General features: G+C 32.9%; 1 protein-coding gene across 1 annotated transcript in view; it reads left to right on the top strand.

The window, feature by feature from the left end:
• Positions 1 to 12,090: 12,090 nt before the first annotated feature.
• Positions 12,091 to 17,198, top strand: part of LOC132162839 (disease resistance protein RPV1-like) — a 12,915-nt gene continuing 7,807 nt past the window's right edge. The window contains exon 1 of the mRNA XM_059573058.1: positions 12,091 to 12,578. Coding sequence (XP_059429041.1) covers positions 12,091 to 12,578 — 488 coding nt within the window. The remainder of the gene's footprint in view (positions 12,579 to 17,198) is intronic.

Here is a 17,198-nt window from a genome sequence, read left to right as displayed (position 1 = left end):
GCATTTGAAACAGTCTAGGTAAAATTTGGCTTAACATTCGGTTGCAGGTGGCTTTTGAGTTTGAGTTTAACTGAGTTTGGGCATATATAGACTATTCATGTGCAATATTTGTTTACATGATGACATTAAATATTGATGAATATTTGTTGGGAAATATTCATTCTTTATTCCCTATCTCTTTTCTCGGGTATTTTCTATCATATTTGACGAGTAGTGATTTAGTGAACACCGGCGTGCATAAATAGTGTGAATGCATATTTTATAATATTATAACACCGGCGTGTACACTGTTCATGCATGACAGTGTTCACTAAATCACTACTCCATATTTGACTATGTTAATCTACCCAAGTATTACAACATCGAAGTGGCCGTCCCTTTCGGCAACCAGAGTCGCTTATTGCTTTTAATTAACACAAAATATACAAGACAAATTGCCGTCTTCTTGCTGGGTCCGGAGGGTATCTCTTCCACAAAAAAGCATATATAAGAAACCAAAAAAAAAAAGAAAAAAAAAGAAAAGTAAAGAGTATAAGAGGAGAATTTTCAAAACTCTTTCATGGTGGGTCTTGCTAGCATCTACAACACAAGAAATCCAACCAACGAGGATCACAACAACATGTAGACTTAATGAATTAATTGCATGGTCCTCATCATCAATTTGTCTGTTTGTTTATGTTTTTGTTTTTTAATCTTCTCCTCCATGAATTTGACTAATATATGTTGGTTGTTTTGTTCTTAAAATATATTCCTCATGTCAGGCCTTAGTTATTTATATATTTGTTTGAATTATTGTATGTGGTGTTGAATGTTTCCTGGAATCTTCATCATCTCTTTTCTTGTAAGGACTTTTTGACTCTAAAGTGGTACCGCAGGTTATCAAATATCTTTTATAGCGTGCGTTTCACTGAAGTAGTCTGAAACAGACTTGTATATCATTGCCAAGAAAGAAAAGAAAAGAAAAGAAAAGAAAAGAAAAGAAAAATAAAGTGACCATCAATTATAATTTATGAGAGATGAAAAGTATTAAAAAGAAATGGGTGAAAGTAGCCATAATTACATATGGTTTATGAGTAATTAATGTTCAAGCCTTGATTTTATTGAAATAACTACGTACAAACCTCAGGGATCAAATAAGCAATTTTTTTATTCTATATATAAAGAGTCAAAGACATGCATGCTATTTAATCTCAGAAACCTATTGCCATGAAGTACTCGATCTCCAACATTTTCATTGCAATGGCTAATTCCTTTCCTATTTCTTATATTCTCAACCTTTGTCTCTGCAACACGATAAAATATTCCCAGGTTGAGTCCATTTGGAGGAACAATTCTACAAGATCCTGAACACTATCTGCATCAACTAACGTTTCAAATGACTTCCAAACATTTTACTTTAATCAAACACTCGATCACTTCAACTACAGGCCCGAAAGCTACGCCACTTTTCAGCAAAGATATTTTATAAACTCCAAGAACTGGGGTGGTGCAAATTGTAGCGCCCCAATTTTTGCTTATTTAGGTGCAGAAGGACCGTTGGATGGTGATAGGGGTTTTGTCGGATTTCTTATTGATAATGCCGTGCAGTTTAAGGCTCTCGTACTATATATAGAGGTATTAATGAACACACAATCCTTTTATAATATTCTTGTTTTACAGAAATCATGTATTCAAAATCTGTGATTATATTCATCATGTTAGCACCGATATTATGGGAAGTCAATACCATTTGGATCAAGGGAAGAAGCATTTAGAAATGCAAGCACTCTGGGATACTTCAACTCAGCCCAAGCAATAGCAGATTATGCAGAAATCATCATTCATTTAAAGAAAAGCTTACATGCAGAATATTCTCCGGTAATTGTTATTGGAGGATCATATGGGGAAAGTACGTGATATATATATATATATATATTCTTTAATCTGATAGCATGTAAATTAATGTATATATTCATTGATGGTTCAGAGCTAGCTGCTTGGTTTCGGCTAGTATCCTCATGTTGCCCTTGGAGCTTTGGCCTCATCAGCTCCAATCCTTTACTTTGATGACCTCACGCCCCAAGATGGATATTATTCGATTGTCACCAAGGATTTTAGGGTAATATATATAATTTGAATACTTTCTTTTTCTTCCTCTTCATTTTTTTTACTCTGAGCAATGATGGCCGGTTATTTAATAGATTAGTATATAATTGTTATACAACTCGATAATTTAGTATCAGTTTTACTGGAAGTAAAATAGGTTAGGGTTTAGTAAAAATAGTTTTTACGTTGAGTTACATGTTAACATGCACTCGTCTCATAATTCTGAAAGCTATAAGAACAAATAAATTATTTAATCTTAAAAATAATGAGTTTTTTTTTTTTTTTTTTTTTTTTTCTTCTTAAAAATAAAGAAATCTTCAATAATTGAAACTTTGAATAAATCCAAATTGTAGAGAACAATAGTACCACAAATGACTTAAGATAGATATACATATTTTAGGGGATAAGAACTTCTATTTAAATAGTTTTTATTAAACTACTATTTAGTTTTCCATTAGTTATATGGAACGCATAAACTATTTAAGACAACATAAAGGTCATTTTACATAATCTGATACAATTAATTTCTGATTTAGTACTACAATCATAGGAGACTTCACCCTTCATAATATAAGTTTTCAGTTTTCACCACCAATTTCAAATAGAAGGGTCGACCTGAATATGTAATACTTAGCTTTTGGGGTATTTTGCTACGTTCTAAAGTTTAGTGGAAATAATATATATTATCCCATTATTATTGAATGGTGAAAGATGATACAATTCAGTTTACTAAAAGATTAAACATTTTGGAACTAAATAAACCCTTATGATAAAAAAAAAAAAAAACATTTACAAAAAAAAGAAAAAAAAAAAACGAAAAAGAAAAAGGAACAAATGCGGTTACATTTTATAGTAAAATGAAAAAAAGACACTCTTGCTATGTATCAACAAGGCAAAACAAAATTCGCGAATGAAAAATGAAAAGTTAAGTTTAGTTAAAAAAAAAAAAAATCATTAGGAGGATTGAGATATGGAGTACCGGAGGGAACTCAAGGAAGGGTTATATCATATCTTGTTGCATACCGTTGTCATTTGTTACAAAGAGAACAAATGTATGTTCTTATGTCTTTTCATGTGACTACTCCAACTCATTAATTATTATTATTTTTTTTTCTGCATTGGTAGGAATGAATTTGAATTTATCCAACGAATTGTTCAGCTGGTGATCTTAAGAATGGACCGTCATACATACTTAAATGTCGCCAAGTATCCAATTGAACTAGAGTCTCGTGTACGAGATATCAAAGATCGTTTTTTAAGTCTAGGAATGAGTGACAGACACAAAGTAGGAATCTTTGGGGTTGGTTGAATTGGTAAGACAACTATTGCAAAAGCGATCTATAACTCGATTGCTGATCAATTTGAAGATAAATGTTTTCTTTCAAACGTTAGAGAAAATTCAAAGCGAGAGGGCGGTATAGTCTAGTTGCAAAAGACACTTCTTTATGATATCCTAGGCGACTCAAGCTTGAAGATTCGCAATGTTGATCAAGGAATCAATGTCATAAAGGAAAGGCTTTGTAATAAAAAAGTTCTTTTAGTTTTTGATGATGTGGATCAATTGATTCAGTTAGATACATTATTTGGAGAATATGATTGGTTTGGTTTGGGAAGTAAAATCATCATAACTACAAGAGATCAACATTTACTTGCTACGCATAAAGTTAAACCATACGAGATGAAGGAATTAGATCAGAATGAAGCTGTTCAGCTCTTTAGTCGACACGCCTTCCATAGTGACGAACCTAATGATGACTTCGTGGAACTCACAGTACATGCATTACATTATGTTGGGGGCAACCCACTAGCTTTAAGTGTGGTAGGTTCAAATCTATATGGAAAAGACATAAATCATTGGAAAAGTGAATTGGGAAAGTACAAAAGAAATCCTCACACAAATATTTATGAAATTCTTAAAATAAGTTATGATGGATTGGAGGAAAATGAGAAAAATATTTTCCTTGACATTGCTTGTTTCTTCAAAGGAAAGGATGCTAAATATGTCACTCATATACTAAATAGTTGCGGTTTCTCTTCAGATAGTGGTATCGGAGTACTTATTGATAAGTCTCTCATAACTATTAATGAGGATAATTTTTTGGTCATGCATGACTTACTGCAAGATATGGGTAGAAAAATTGTTCATCAAGAGTCACCCAACGAACCTGGCGAACGCAGTAGATTGTGGTATTATGAAGATGTTCGTTATGTAGAAAATATGGTAAGACTCATAATAACACCCTTCGAATTTTATATTTTGCAAAAATTAATTGAAAAATATCCACATAATTGCACACACACATACACCATCCATCTCAAAACGATGTAGCGTGTTGGTAGGATGCCTTCAATCCAAAAGAATAAATAAATCATCAAGGGAATTTTCTTTTACTCTATTTCAAATGTAGATATAGTTTTTATGAGTATTGTACTTTTTATTTTATAAATAAGTTAGAAAATAGTAAATATGAGAAAAAAAAAAATTGACTTCTCGAATGTCATCACTTACTTCGAGACATTCTAATACTAAAAAAAAATTATCTATTATGAAAATCTTAAAAAAAAAAAACAAAAGAAGAAAAAGAAAAAAAAAAGCAATATAGCCATATAGGGCGCCAGATTGATGGAATAAAAGTTTGCTTCATTTTCATAAAATAATGTATGTATATGTAAGAATAAAATTATAATTCTAGCAATTGACAGAGTATGGAGAACTTTCGATTTTGTTGCCACACTTATGCAATATTATCTTACTAGGGGACAAACAAAATTGAAGGCATATTAGTGGAGTTGCCGAAACGAGAATTGATACGGTGGAGTTCCAAAACCTTTGAAAAGATGAAAAGGCTTAGATATTTTATATGTCATAATGCTGACTTTTCTAAAAAGCCTACTTATCTTCCTAATGAGTTAAGAGTGCTTCATTGGGCTGAATTTCCTTTACAATCTCTGCCATCCAATTTTCATGGACGGAAACTCACTATTTTAAGAATTCGTAATGGCCCCTTCAAAGGACTCAAGGAAAGATTGAAGGTATGATTGTTATTTTTAATGTTTTTTTCTTTAGAATTATGGTGTAAACTTCTTTGAAGCTTATTTTATCCCCTTCTTTTTTTCCTTGGCAGAATTTACCAAACCTAAGTAATATGGAACTCATTGGACTTGAAAACCTAACTGAAATTCTTGATATTTCAGGAATCCCAAATTTACAAGAATTACGTGTTTATAGGTGCATAAGTTTAATTAAGGTTCATGACTCTGTTGGATTCCTTGATAAGCTTACCCTTATGGCATTTTTCAAATGCTCTAACCTTATTCATCTTCCAAGTAGCATTCTTCAGTTACAGCATCTCAACTATCTTGGTGTTCGAGAGTGTCCAAAACTCGCTATGCTTCAAACAGATGAGAGGAATGAAAGACAAGCAATGCTCTCAATTGTGTCCATAGAGGAAAGTAGAGAATTATTCTTATCGCCTCCTCCAGTGAATTCAAGCATTTCCGATGTTGGTTGTTCCTCGGTTGGGTTTCCGACACTAACAAATCTGGTTCTTGATAAAATATATTTCTTTGGGACACTCTTCCCTTCCACTTTAGAGTGCTTAATTTTATCAAATAGTGCAATTGTTAGTGTACCTGCATGGATCAAAAGATTTGTTAGATTGAGGAAGCTTCAGTTAACCGACTGCAAGCAACTTCCAAAAAATTCTAGAACTTCCAACAAATATAAAAGAAATAATTGCCGGTGGATGTGTTTCATTGGAAAGTTTTCCACAAGTACCAAAATAAAATCAATTCAATACAAGTCAGTTGCTAGCGTTAGAGTGGATTGAATTGACTGACTGCGCTAAAATGGCTGAGAAAATAAGGAATCAGGTGGAAGATTTTTTATTTAATAAGGTATGTCTCTCTCTTATGTACATATTTGTATGTGTCTTGGTTTATGGGTTATACTTACGAAAATTCATGATATTCATTTAATAGGTACATTATAACGACTCTTTTGCCGGTGGAATTATATTTTCTAGAAATAGGATACCAGATTGGTTCCGCCATCGTAGGGACTGTTCATATGGTAGTCAATCATGTATAATGGATATTAAAGGGCTCCCTCCTTTGGATGAGATCCAAGGAATTGTTTTTTTTGCTATTCTTGAACGCATTCTTGAGGGCCCTCAGAATCATGTTGTGGATTTGGTTAAGTTTACGATGAGGCATAATGGTATAGACATAATTGGTAGACGAAGAGAATTCAAGTACCTGGAATCAAAAAATGTCTGGCATGAGTACTTCGTCCAAGAATCTTTTGAGCTAAAGGGGGACAGTTTGCAAGTTGGGTTGTTTATAGATAGACCGTTGGTCGTCAGAAGTGTTGGAGTTCATATTATACACGAGCATGCAGAGAATGTGAAAGATCATCCAGATGTGACCCACGTCGATTTTCATTTCTCTATTGATGAATCCAATGGAAGAAAAACTTATTTCTTGGGAAGTTCATTCGCACAGGATGAACCCGATGAAGAAATTGAAAATTCAATGGGTTCAATCGAAGAGGATGAAGTTGATGAAGAAAGTGAAAATTCAGTGTGTTCAATCAAAGAGGATGAAGTCGATGAAGAAAGTGAAATTTCAGAATGTTTAACCCGAGAGGATGAACGCAATAAGGTTTAAAGGATTCAACCATCTAAGAGACGATGTGACGATGATGATGATAATGGTGATCATTACAACTTGGAATCCAATTGTTTTTCAGTAAATACTCCTTACCTTACCTTAATGCTTGTTAATTTTGTTATTGGTTAACTGCTTATATATTGATTTGTCCACATTATCATGAATCAGGTTTTTCTAGCTTGGAAACGTTGTTTAGGGTGCAAATGACAAATAGGGTTCCATATTTAAGAGAGAGCCACTAGCTTGAGTTCCCACCTCACTTCCCCTGTCTTATAATTCTACCAACATATTCTATGGGTTCAATCGAAGAGGATGAATGCAAAACAATTGAAAGGATATTAGATGGTATTCAACCATCAAAGAGGCGTCGTGATGATGATGCTTGCAACTTCAAATCCAGTTGTAACCCACAACAAATGAGGAGTTATTTTTCAGTAAAGACCTTTTAATGCTTGTTAATTTTGTGTTTGGTTAACGGCTCGGTATTGTGGGTTTAGAGGCTGTTTGTAGCTTTTGGGTCTTACCTGTCCACTTCATTATCTAATGATATATTGTTTTGTCCACTTCATTATGGATAAGGTTTTTCCTAAATTGAGACGGCGTTCCATATGGGAATCTCTGGGACATATTTAGCACCTTTGAGTCTCTCAATCCAACCTCACATCCCTTCTACTTTTCCAGCAGCATAGCCAATTCACAAAGTCACATTTAGAAGGAACTCCTGCTCTCCATGGATACCGCATGCCTGCAGAGTGGCAAACACAGAACTACTCACAACGTTAGATGGGTTCGACCTAACTACATCTTTCATATTCCTATTATTATGGGATTTGGTTTTATTGTATTTGATTGTCATCAACTCAAATCATATTTGCATACATCCATAATTTGATGGTCATGGGAAACTAGTTAGGCCTTTGTTTGGTGTAGATAAGTATTTCTGGATCTCATATTTCAAACTTGACACAAAAATTCAAAATACTCCAAAAATTGACTCTGGCTTAAGTTTGTCCCGAAATAATTAAGTTTTTACTTTGTGTGCTACTTAACAGTTAATAGAAGGATCTCCAGGACCGGCCTTAATTTCACTTTGAAAAGCGTTGCAAAACGATCCAACCGTTTTGCAAGTATCTGCCCAACTATAGTTATAGCGAAGTTTTTTTTAATTTTTTTTTAATTTTTTAATCAAAGAGGATGAGGTCGATGAAGAAAGTGAAATTTCAGAATGTTCAATTGAAGAGGATGAACTCGATGAAGAAAGTGAAAATTCAGAATGTTTAACCGAAGAGGATGAACGCAATAAGATTCAAAGGATTCAACCATCTAAGAGCCGTTGTGACAATGATAATGATGATGGTGATTATAACTTGGAATCCAGATGTTTTTCAGTAAGGACTCTTTACCTTACCTTACCTTAGTGATTCTTAATTTTGCTCTTGGCTAACTGCTTTCAAAGGGCTATGTTGATGCTACTATATATTGATTTGTCCACTTCACCAGCTAGCTGTGAATTTACTTAAATTAAGGTACTGTGGTTTCTAAAAATGTACAAATTCAACAACTACAAGAATATGACAACAACAAAAAAGACACTGCTCGCACATATAAATATTTGCATTCTATTAACCATACTGCAGCTGAAGCGCATGCTCCAAGTGAAGTGGCAGCCGTGAGGAGTCCTACTGCAGCAGCTGAGGCTCCTGCTCCTAGTGAAATGGCAGCTGTGAAAAGCAAGGCTAGCTGCTGCTGCTGCTGCAATTGATAAAGATGTTGCTGCAATTGATGAAGATGAAGCTGAGAAGAATTCTACTACTACAGATCAAGACAAGAGGCTCCTGCTCCTAGTGAAATGGCAGCTGTAAAAAACAAGGCTAGCTGCTGCTGCTGCAATTGATAAAGATGTTGCTGCAATTGATGAAGATGAAGCTGAGAAGAATTCTACTACTACAGATCAAGACAAGAGGAGAAGGAGTGAAGCTGTGCAACACTTATCCAAGATAAAGTGCAAAGAAAGAGAAGTTGGATTCAAACCAACTTCCCATTCTAAGATTGAAGTAGAAAACCTTCAAGTTATTAATGTTAGATAACATCCTGTTTTCAATCTCTAGTTTCCAGCTTGTAATCAAAGTCATTGTAATTACTTAGAACACCTCATGTATAGTTCAAATAGGTTTCTTCCTTTGTAATTGCTTATGCTTATAAATAATGTTTTCCTTCAATGGTTTTGGTATTCTGCCAAAATCAGTCCATTAAAGTTTTCTTTACATTCAACCAACAGAAAGCAGCAGAGATGTAAGGCATATTACATGCCCACCAAAATAAAACAAAAGAACATAATATGCTTCAAGAGAACGTCAACCAACGTTATAGCATTGGGAAGTGCTTTATATATCAACCTACAAAAAAATTGATTAATTCAAGCCACATTTAAAGGGTATGAAAATATATGCTTAAAGGACTACATATTGGTTAGGATGTCAGAATTGGAGACTCCAAACTCAGAAATGGAAAAGGTTTTTTGCTTAAGAATAAGTTGAAAATTTCAAACTAGTTATGACCACATTCCTGCAATGAGAATTCAGGTTTAGCTTCAATATACACCGAAAGATTTGTCATTTCAAAATTCCAGATCAGAAGTTATCTTATTATGACAAGTTTTTTGACAAAAAAAAAAGGAAAAGAAAAAGGCCACAACAGATAACAAATAACAAATTAAAAGCTTAAATCAAATGTGAAAACTTCTTGTAGTGGCATCATTAAGAACAAGACCTGAGGTGCTCCGGGGGTATGGCATCATTAGAGCACATGCCTCTTTTTTCTAAAATGCAGAGCTTTCACATTGAATTTCAGACGTGTAGAAGGAATGGAAACCCTTTATTACGTATAGGGGTCGGCAAATTAACCGTCTACCGATTACCAATTGTTTGCCGACTACAACCGAATCGAAATTAACTATCAACCAACTTATGTGAGTCCAAAATCAGTATGGATTCTTTATACTGACGTCGATTCAGTTTGGTTAACTGAACCGAACCGAACCGCCAAATTTGACACGGTTTAAGGCTTTTACGGATAGACTTTGTGGAGTGATATTATGTTAAAAATATTTAGTAAGTTTTTTGCATCTTATATTTTTATTGTTTGCATCTTATGTTGAATAAGTTATTTTAGCAAGAAAAAAAAACAATTTGGGCCGAATAACTATTTTTGGCCCATTTAAAAATAGCATTGGCTCAATTAAAAAAGCTCACGGTTAACCGACTGAAATTAACTGAAAATTTCAAGATAATTTGTTATCGAAATGAAATCGATGAATTAACTGACAATTTTGATTAACCGACCGATATTTCCTATATATGTATATATTCTTTTTGAGCAACCATTATCTAATTGTATCTAGAAATGTATAAAGCCATATATATCGTGTGGCCAAACTATCATCCGGGTCGTCAATTTGATTACTAATTTACCATTTTTCTACAATATTATTTCAAACACCGTGTGGAAGTAATTGCCAATTTGCCAAGAATTTTCTCTTCTTTCTTTTATCAATGCGGAAGCTGAAACATGACTCTATTTCGTAGCCTTATAATGTTTGGTAAATGACTCTTTCTTCTATTGAAAAAAAAAAAAAAAAAAGTTTGATTGATAGGACATTGAAAATAGAAAACATGAATGCATTATACATATTATTTTATTAGGTTGATCATACATCCCTTAAGTGATATTAGAATAATCCTTTAATTTTCTGCTAGTTATGCAAACATTTTACTTAATGGATACCAAACTGAATGGTGTTGGGCAAGTGATGCAGAAGATCGATCACACATGAGGAACTTGTATGGTATTATTCCAACTATTTACAGTAGAGGAAGATAATGCAAATTATGAAAGAATATATCATCATCATTTATTTCCTAATTGACTACTGACTAATGCATTTATTCAGGAAATAAATCATTATGAAACTTGACGATCCATTTAGTTATATATATATATATATATGTGTGTGTGTGTGTGTGATGGGTTTTTGATCATGCATGTTACCTTGAACATACCATCCATTATTCCTCAATTATTGCTATTAATCATTTCGGGGAAAGACTTCAAGATCTAAATGAGAAGTGTACGTTAAACCAACGTCCATCGTATCATCCGGGTCAGTTTGATTAATTACACATTTAGCATTTTTACAATTCAAATAGACCGTGTGGAAGATGCCATGGCTCTAACTTTCCCACTACTTTACGTTGCAGAAAAGGATTTATGTGTCGAAATCGGTAGGGTGATCAGTTGTAGAAGATAAGAGTATGTGTTGGCAAAACATTATCACAAAAATAGTCTCCTTTAAAAAAATAAAAATTTTAGTTTTTTTTAATTAAATTATTTTTTATTTTTTTTTTCGAATTTATAAAAGTATTTTTGTCTTAATAAGAATATGTATGAATATTTTTATCTTTTTGTTAAATTTAAAAAGACATGGACAATATTTTATTAATTTAGGAGAACATTATTAATGGACGGTAATTTAAAGAGTGTATAAACTTTATCCAATTTTATAATTTGAGTTTAAAATTATAAAAAATCCTAATCAACTGCAAAAAGCAAGATCTAGGAAGTTGCCCAAGGAAGATCACATTTAATGTTTATCCTCGGCAGTTGAACAAAATAATTGTAAAAATTAATAGGACAATTAAATCTCTCAGTTCTTATCATTATGAGACACCGACCTCAGGCTCACCAACTGTAATATGTGCTATGGGCGTTGGATCACATTAATTTTCTCCTCCAAATAAAGTTACGTGTTCCGTGTGGGAGGTGCCAAGAATTTTTTCCGCGTATGCTTTTTCTCATCTTTCAAGATTGTTTATTAATTAATTATAAGGAAGCTGCCAAGAATTTTCTTCTTTCTTTGAGGTTTGAAGAGTCATTTAGCTTATATTTAGGTCATATTGGAGGAGTTTATGTTTCGATTTTGTTTTATAATTTTTTTAAATAAAAATTTCGGTTTTAAAAAGATTAAAAAATTTCCTTTAAAAAAATCTGAATGCATGCTTTTTTTTTTGAAAGTTTAGCTATCTTTAATGAGTTAAGATTTAATTGATAATATAAATTGAATTTTCAAATAATAAAGATTAAATGCCTTTATATAAGTTAGACATCTCCTAAATTAACAAGAAAAATAAAAAACAAACTTAATTGAAATCTTAGCTCGTTACTCTCATTTTATCCTTTATATAATTTTAGCCTACATATACATACAGCACTCGTTACTCTCATTTTATCTCTAAAGTGTACGTAGTAATCAGGCTTGCATACAAAATCGCTTCTTTCATGGCTTTCCCAGCAGTAGCTTCTTCTTCTGTCATTATCCGTCCATGGCATTTTGATGTGTTCTTGAGCTTTAGAGGTGCAGATACCCGCAACAATTTTATTACTCATCTATTCAAGGCTCTAGATCAAACGGGAATCTATACTTACGTGGATGACAAACTTGAAGGAGGAGAGGAAATTTCATCGGCTCTTCTCAAAGCCATCAAAGAGTCGAAGATTGCAATAATTGTACTCTCTGAAAACTTTGCATCATCCACATGGTGCTTGGACGAGCTGAAGGAGATCCTTGAGTGTAGAGAAAACAATCAACAAACCGTTCTGCCAGTGTTTTACAAAGTACTTCCCTCAGATGTACGATATCAAAACAAGAAATTTGGTGAAGCCTTGGCCAAACATGAACGCAGATTCAAGAAGGAAATTGTGCAAAGGTGGAAGGAAGACCTAGAGAAAGTTTCCAAATTGTCCGGCTACCATTTGACGAACGACAGGTATTTCTGACCTTTTATATATATATAGGCAAAATAATTTATTGAATTAATGTAGTAGTCACTTACACATGGATAACATTAATTGGATCGTTCTTATAGCTTACTTATGCATGTGTAGCACATGTGAACTATTTTACACAAATAAATGTTAACTCACTTCTAAAGTACTTATAGCTAGCTTGTTTCGTAAATTGTTGTGTTCAAGAAATTAAATTCATTAAATTATTTTGTTTAGGACCACATAATTTACTTAAATAATTTATGGATGATCTAATTGTTGAAGATGAACTTTGCATTTATTCTTGTATGCAAAGATTAAGATGTTTGTCAATATTTAATGGAATTTGTAAAAATACTCATGTCTGAATTTTTATAATTTATTTTTTTCAAAGAAAAAATTAGAGTATTTTGAAATTTTGATAGAATTTAACAAAAAAAAAAAGAAAAACCTGACAAATGGGTGACATTGCAAAATAAATTAAAAGTTCGATACACTAAATTGAGAGTTTTTAAACTTTGGAAAGTAATTGCAAAAGTTTTTCAATATTTTAAAAGTTAAGAACAATTAAATTATTTAATCTGAAAAATTTCGTAAAAATAAAGAAAGCTTCGATACTTAAAACTTTGAATAAATCCAAATTGAATAGTGCAATACCGCAAATGACTTAGGATAAATATACATAATTTAGGGGATAAGAACTTCTATTTTAAATAGTTTTTATTATTAAATATTAAGTTTTCCTTAATTAAGTTATACGAAGCACATATATTTTGAAACTAAGATGTCATTTTTTTTTTTTTTTGTTCCTAAGAGATAGTTCAATTGGCTGGGACCACGCCTAATGAAGCGGAGGTCACTAGTTCAAATCCCCCTCCCCCCCTCTTGTGCGAATATGTCAAAAAAAAAAAAAAAGTCATTTTTTTAGATCTATATCAAGATGAATGAAATGAAAGCATTGTCCGAAAAATGAAAGATAAATTGAATTTTTTCAGTCAAAATTATTGGTTGGTTTACACTATTTGAAATTTAACTCACAAATTTAAGCACTAATTAAAAAGTAATTCTAGGTGGCCTACTTATGTCCCATTGAGAATGATGTATATATTAAAATCACCATTTGATCAAAATTTAATAATGATCAATCACAAGCCCAATGGTAATTTTAATAGCTACATCATTCTTAGTAAGATACAAATAAAACACAAATAGACCACCTCTAATTACTCCTAATTAAATGCAAAAGCTCCGACTTGTTACAAATTAGTATTACAATTAAACTTTTAACACGAAAATGTCATGCGGCAATGAATAAAGACAAAACTAAAAAACATAAAGAAAAAGGTCACTATGAGCCTGCACCCTTCTCTCCGCCTTTAATAAGATTTCCTATGTAACTAAGGCTGGCAATTTTGACACAACCCACGAATACGACACGAAGTTAGCAAGTATTGAGGTTAGGTTTATCGAGTTTGGGTCTTAATTGAGTTTACCCAATTAAGACCTGGCTAAATTCATGTCTAGCGGGTTGACCCGGTGGGTCCAAGGGTCAACTCGCCAAACACGTTTAAATTAATGAGTCTGGCGGGTCAGTCGGGTCTCGAGTGACCTGCCAAACCCGTCACCCATTTAAATTACAAAAAAAAAAAAACCCAAGCGTGTAAGTGTTGTAACCCGGACCTGGTAATGGTATAACCCTAAAAGTCCTAATTCCTAAACACACTCCCACGACTCACCCCACTACCCCAAAGCAGAATACCACCAACCCAAACCAAATGACGCCAACGACCGGATCAGTTTCTCCTCTCTCCCTCTTGGCTCTACCTCTATCTCCCTCGAACCCTCTCTCATCTAAAAAGTGTGGCTTTCACACCCCTGCAGCCGCCAGCTTCCCCCCCACCCAAATTGGCGACCGGACTGTCACTACGCAATTAAGGTCACAACACTTTTCTCATTCACTTTGTTTCCCATAATTTCGTTTCAATTTTCTCTCTATTTCTCTATCTATCTACCTATCTATCTATATCTATCTCTCTGTTTGGTTGCTGTGAAATCAGTCCCCTGCAAAATTAATTAAAACTGATAAATTTATTTTAAAGTTACAATACCATCAGGAAATCAAACAATATATTGTAAATCAAACAATAAATCAAACGCTATATATATATATATTAAATTTTGTTACTTAATATTGGTACAAATAATTAATATTATTAATTAATTAATAGCCATAAATTAATGAATATAAAGCACATATATAGTGAAAGCATTGCATAATTTTTATTATTAATTAATAGCCATATATATTTTGTTACCTAATATTAATTAATAACCATAAATTAAAGAATTCAAAGCACATATAATAACCATATATAGTGAAAGCATTGCATATAAGAGACAAGAGCATTAACTAGTTTTATAAAATTTTAATGGGTTTGAATATATCTCTTAATATATGACGACATATACCAATTAAATTTTGTTACTTAGTATAGGTACCAATTAATATTGTTATCTAATTTTGTTAACCAGTTAATTAAATTTTGTTACTTAATATAGGTCCAAATAATTAATATTATTAATTAACTAATTTTTGACATGTGAAATAATGGCACGTCAATAATTATTGACATGTTAAAATGCCACATCAATAATTATTGACGTGTCAAAATGTTACACGTCAAGAAATTATTGACGTGTTACATTTGACAGGTCAAGAAAATATATTGAAAATAATAAGAGAAAAAAAATTATATGATCACATATTTTTAAAAAAATACTATATACTTAAAACTAAGATAATACATATATGTATTAATATTCCTACAATATTGAAAACGTGATATGTATTAATACTATATCACTTTAATTAATAACCATATATATTTTGTTACCTACTATTAATTAATAACCATAAATTAAAGAATATAAAGCACATATATATAATAACCATATATAGTGAAAGCATTGCATAATTTTTATTATTAATTAATAGCCATATATATTTTGTTACCTAATATTAATTAATAACCATAAATTAAAGAATTCAAAGCACATATAATAACCCCAAGCGTGTAAGTGTTGTAACCGGGACCCGGTAATGGTATAACCCTAAAAGTCCTAATTCCAAAACACACTCTCACCACTCACCCCACTACCACAACAGGCAGCAACCACCAGTCCCCCCTACCGAAACCAGCGACGCCAAACAACTGGACTGTCTTTCCTCTCTCCCTCTCCGGCACTCCCTCTCCCTCTCGGCTCTACCTCTATCTCCCTCGGATCCTCTCTCATCTAAAAAGTGTGGTTTTCACACCCCTGCAGCCGCCAGCTCCCCCCCACCCAAACCTGTGAGCGGACTGTCGCTACGCGATTAAGGTCACAACACTTTTCTCATTCACTTTGTTTCCCATAATTTCGTTTCAATTTTCTCTCTATTTCTCTATCTACCTACCTATCTATCTATATCTATCTCTCTGTTTTGTTGCCGAGAAATCTGTCGTTGGTTTAGAAAATGTGAGGGAAAAATTGGGTTTCTTCAAATCCAAGGGGTTTGCGTTTAATTTTTGGATTTGACCTGTTTTAAGATTGGGGGGTTTGACGATCTCCAGAGCCATAATTGTTTGTGTCTTATGAGTTTGTTGGTGTTTCTTTGTATGGGTTTCTTAGATTAAGTTTGGAGTTGTCTAGTTCGAGTGAGTAGCTTCTGTTTGGTTGCTGAGGAAAAAAGTGGGAAGTAAAAGGACACAGGAATTTTTTTTTTAGTCTACAAGCTCAGTTTACCAGTTTAGAGCATGGGTCGTGTCAGGTCGTGTCCACCCGATCTGACCCAATTATGTTAAATGGGTCGTGTCGGGTTACCCGGATATTTTTCGTATCATAATCGTGTCAGACCGGTTAACCCGATTAGCTAAACGGGTTGTGTTCGTGTCTTGGGTAATCGGGTCGCGGGTCCTAATTGGGTCTACTCGATTACCCGTTTTACCAGCCATTGTAACCATGATTTAATACAACATAAGGTCATTTTACATAATCTAATATAATTTCTGTTTTAGTACTACAATCATAGGCGACTTAACACTTCATAATATAATTAAGTTTTTAGCACCCATTTCAAATAGCAAGATCTACCTGAATGTAATACTTAATTATTATTGAATGGTGCAAGATGAAACAGTTCAATTTACTTAAAAATTAAACATTTTAAACAAAAATAACCCCTTCTGATACATAAAAAAGAAAATTAGAACAAATGCAGTTACATTTTAGAGTAAAATGCAAAAAACACTTTTGATATCAATAAGGCAAAACCAAATTCGAGAATGACTGAAAAGTGAAAAGTATGAGTCTTTTTACGGGAGGACATGTGATCAATCAATAGGAGGATTGAGATTTGTGGAGGGAAGGATTAAATCATATCTTGTTGCCTACCATTTTCATTTGTTACAAAGAAAAAAAAATGTATGTAAATCTTGCTCCTAAATCTTTTCATGTGATTACTCCAACTCATTTAATGTTTGTTTGTTTTTGTTTTTTTTTTTTTAATCTTTTACGTTGGTAGGAATGAATATGAATTTATAAACGAAATTGTTCGTGTGGTCTCAAAAATGCTAAGTCGTTCA

The sequence above is a fragment of the Corylus avellana genome, chromosome ca10 (assembly GCF_901000735.1).
Source record: "Corylus avellana chromosome ca10, CavTom2PMs-1.0".
Lineage (NCBI taxonomy): Eukaryota > Viridiplantae > Streptophyta > Magnoliopsida > Fagales > Betulaceae > Corylus > Corylus avellana.
This window is presented reverse-complemented; position numbering and strand designations above follow the sequence as displayed.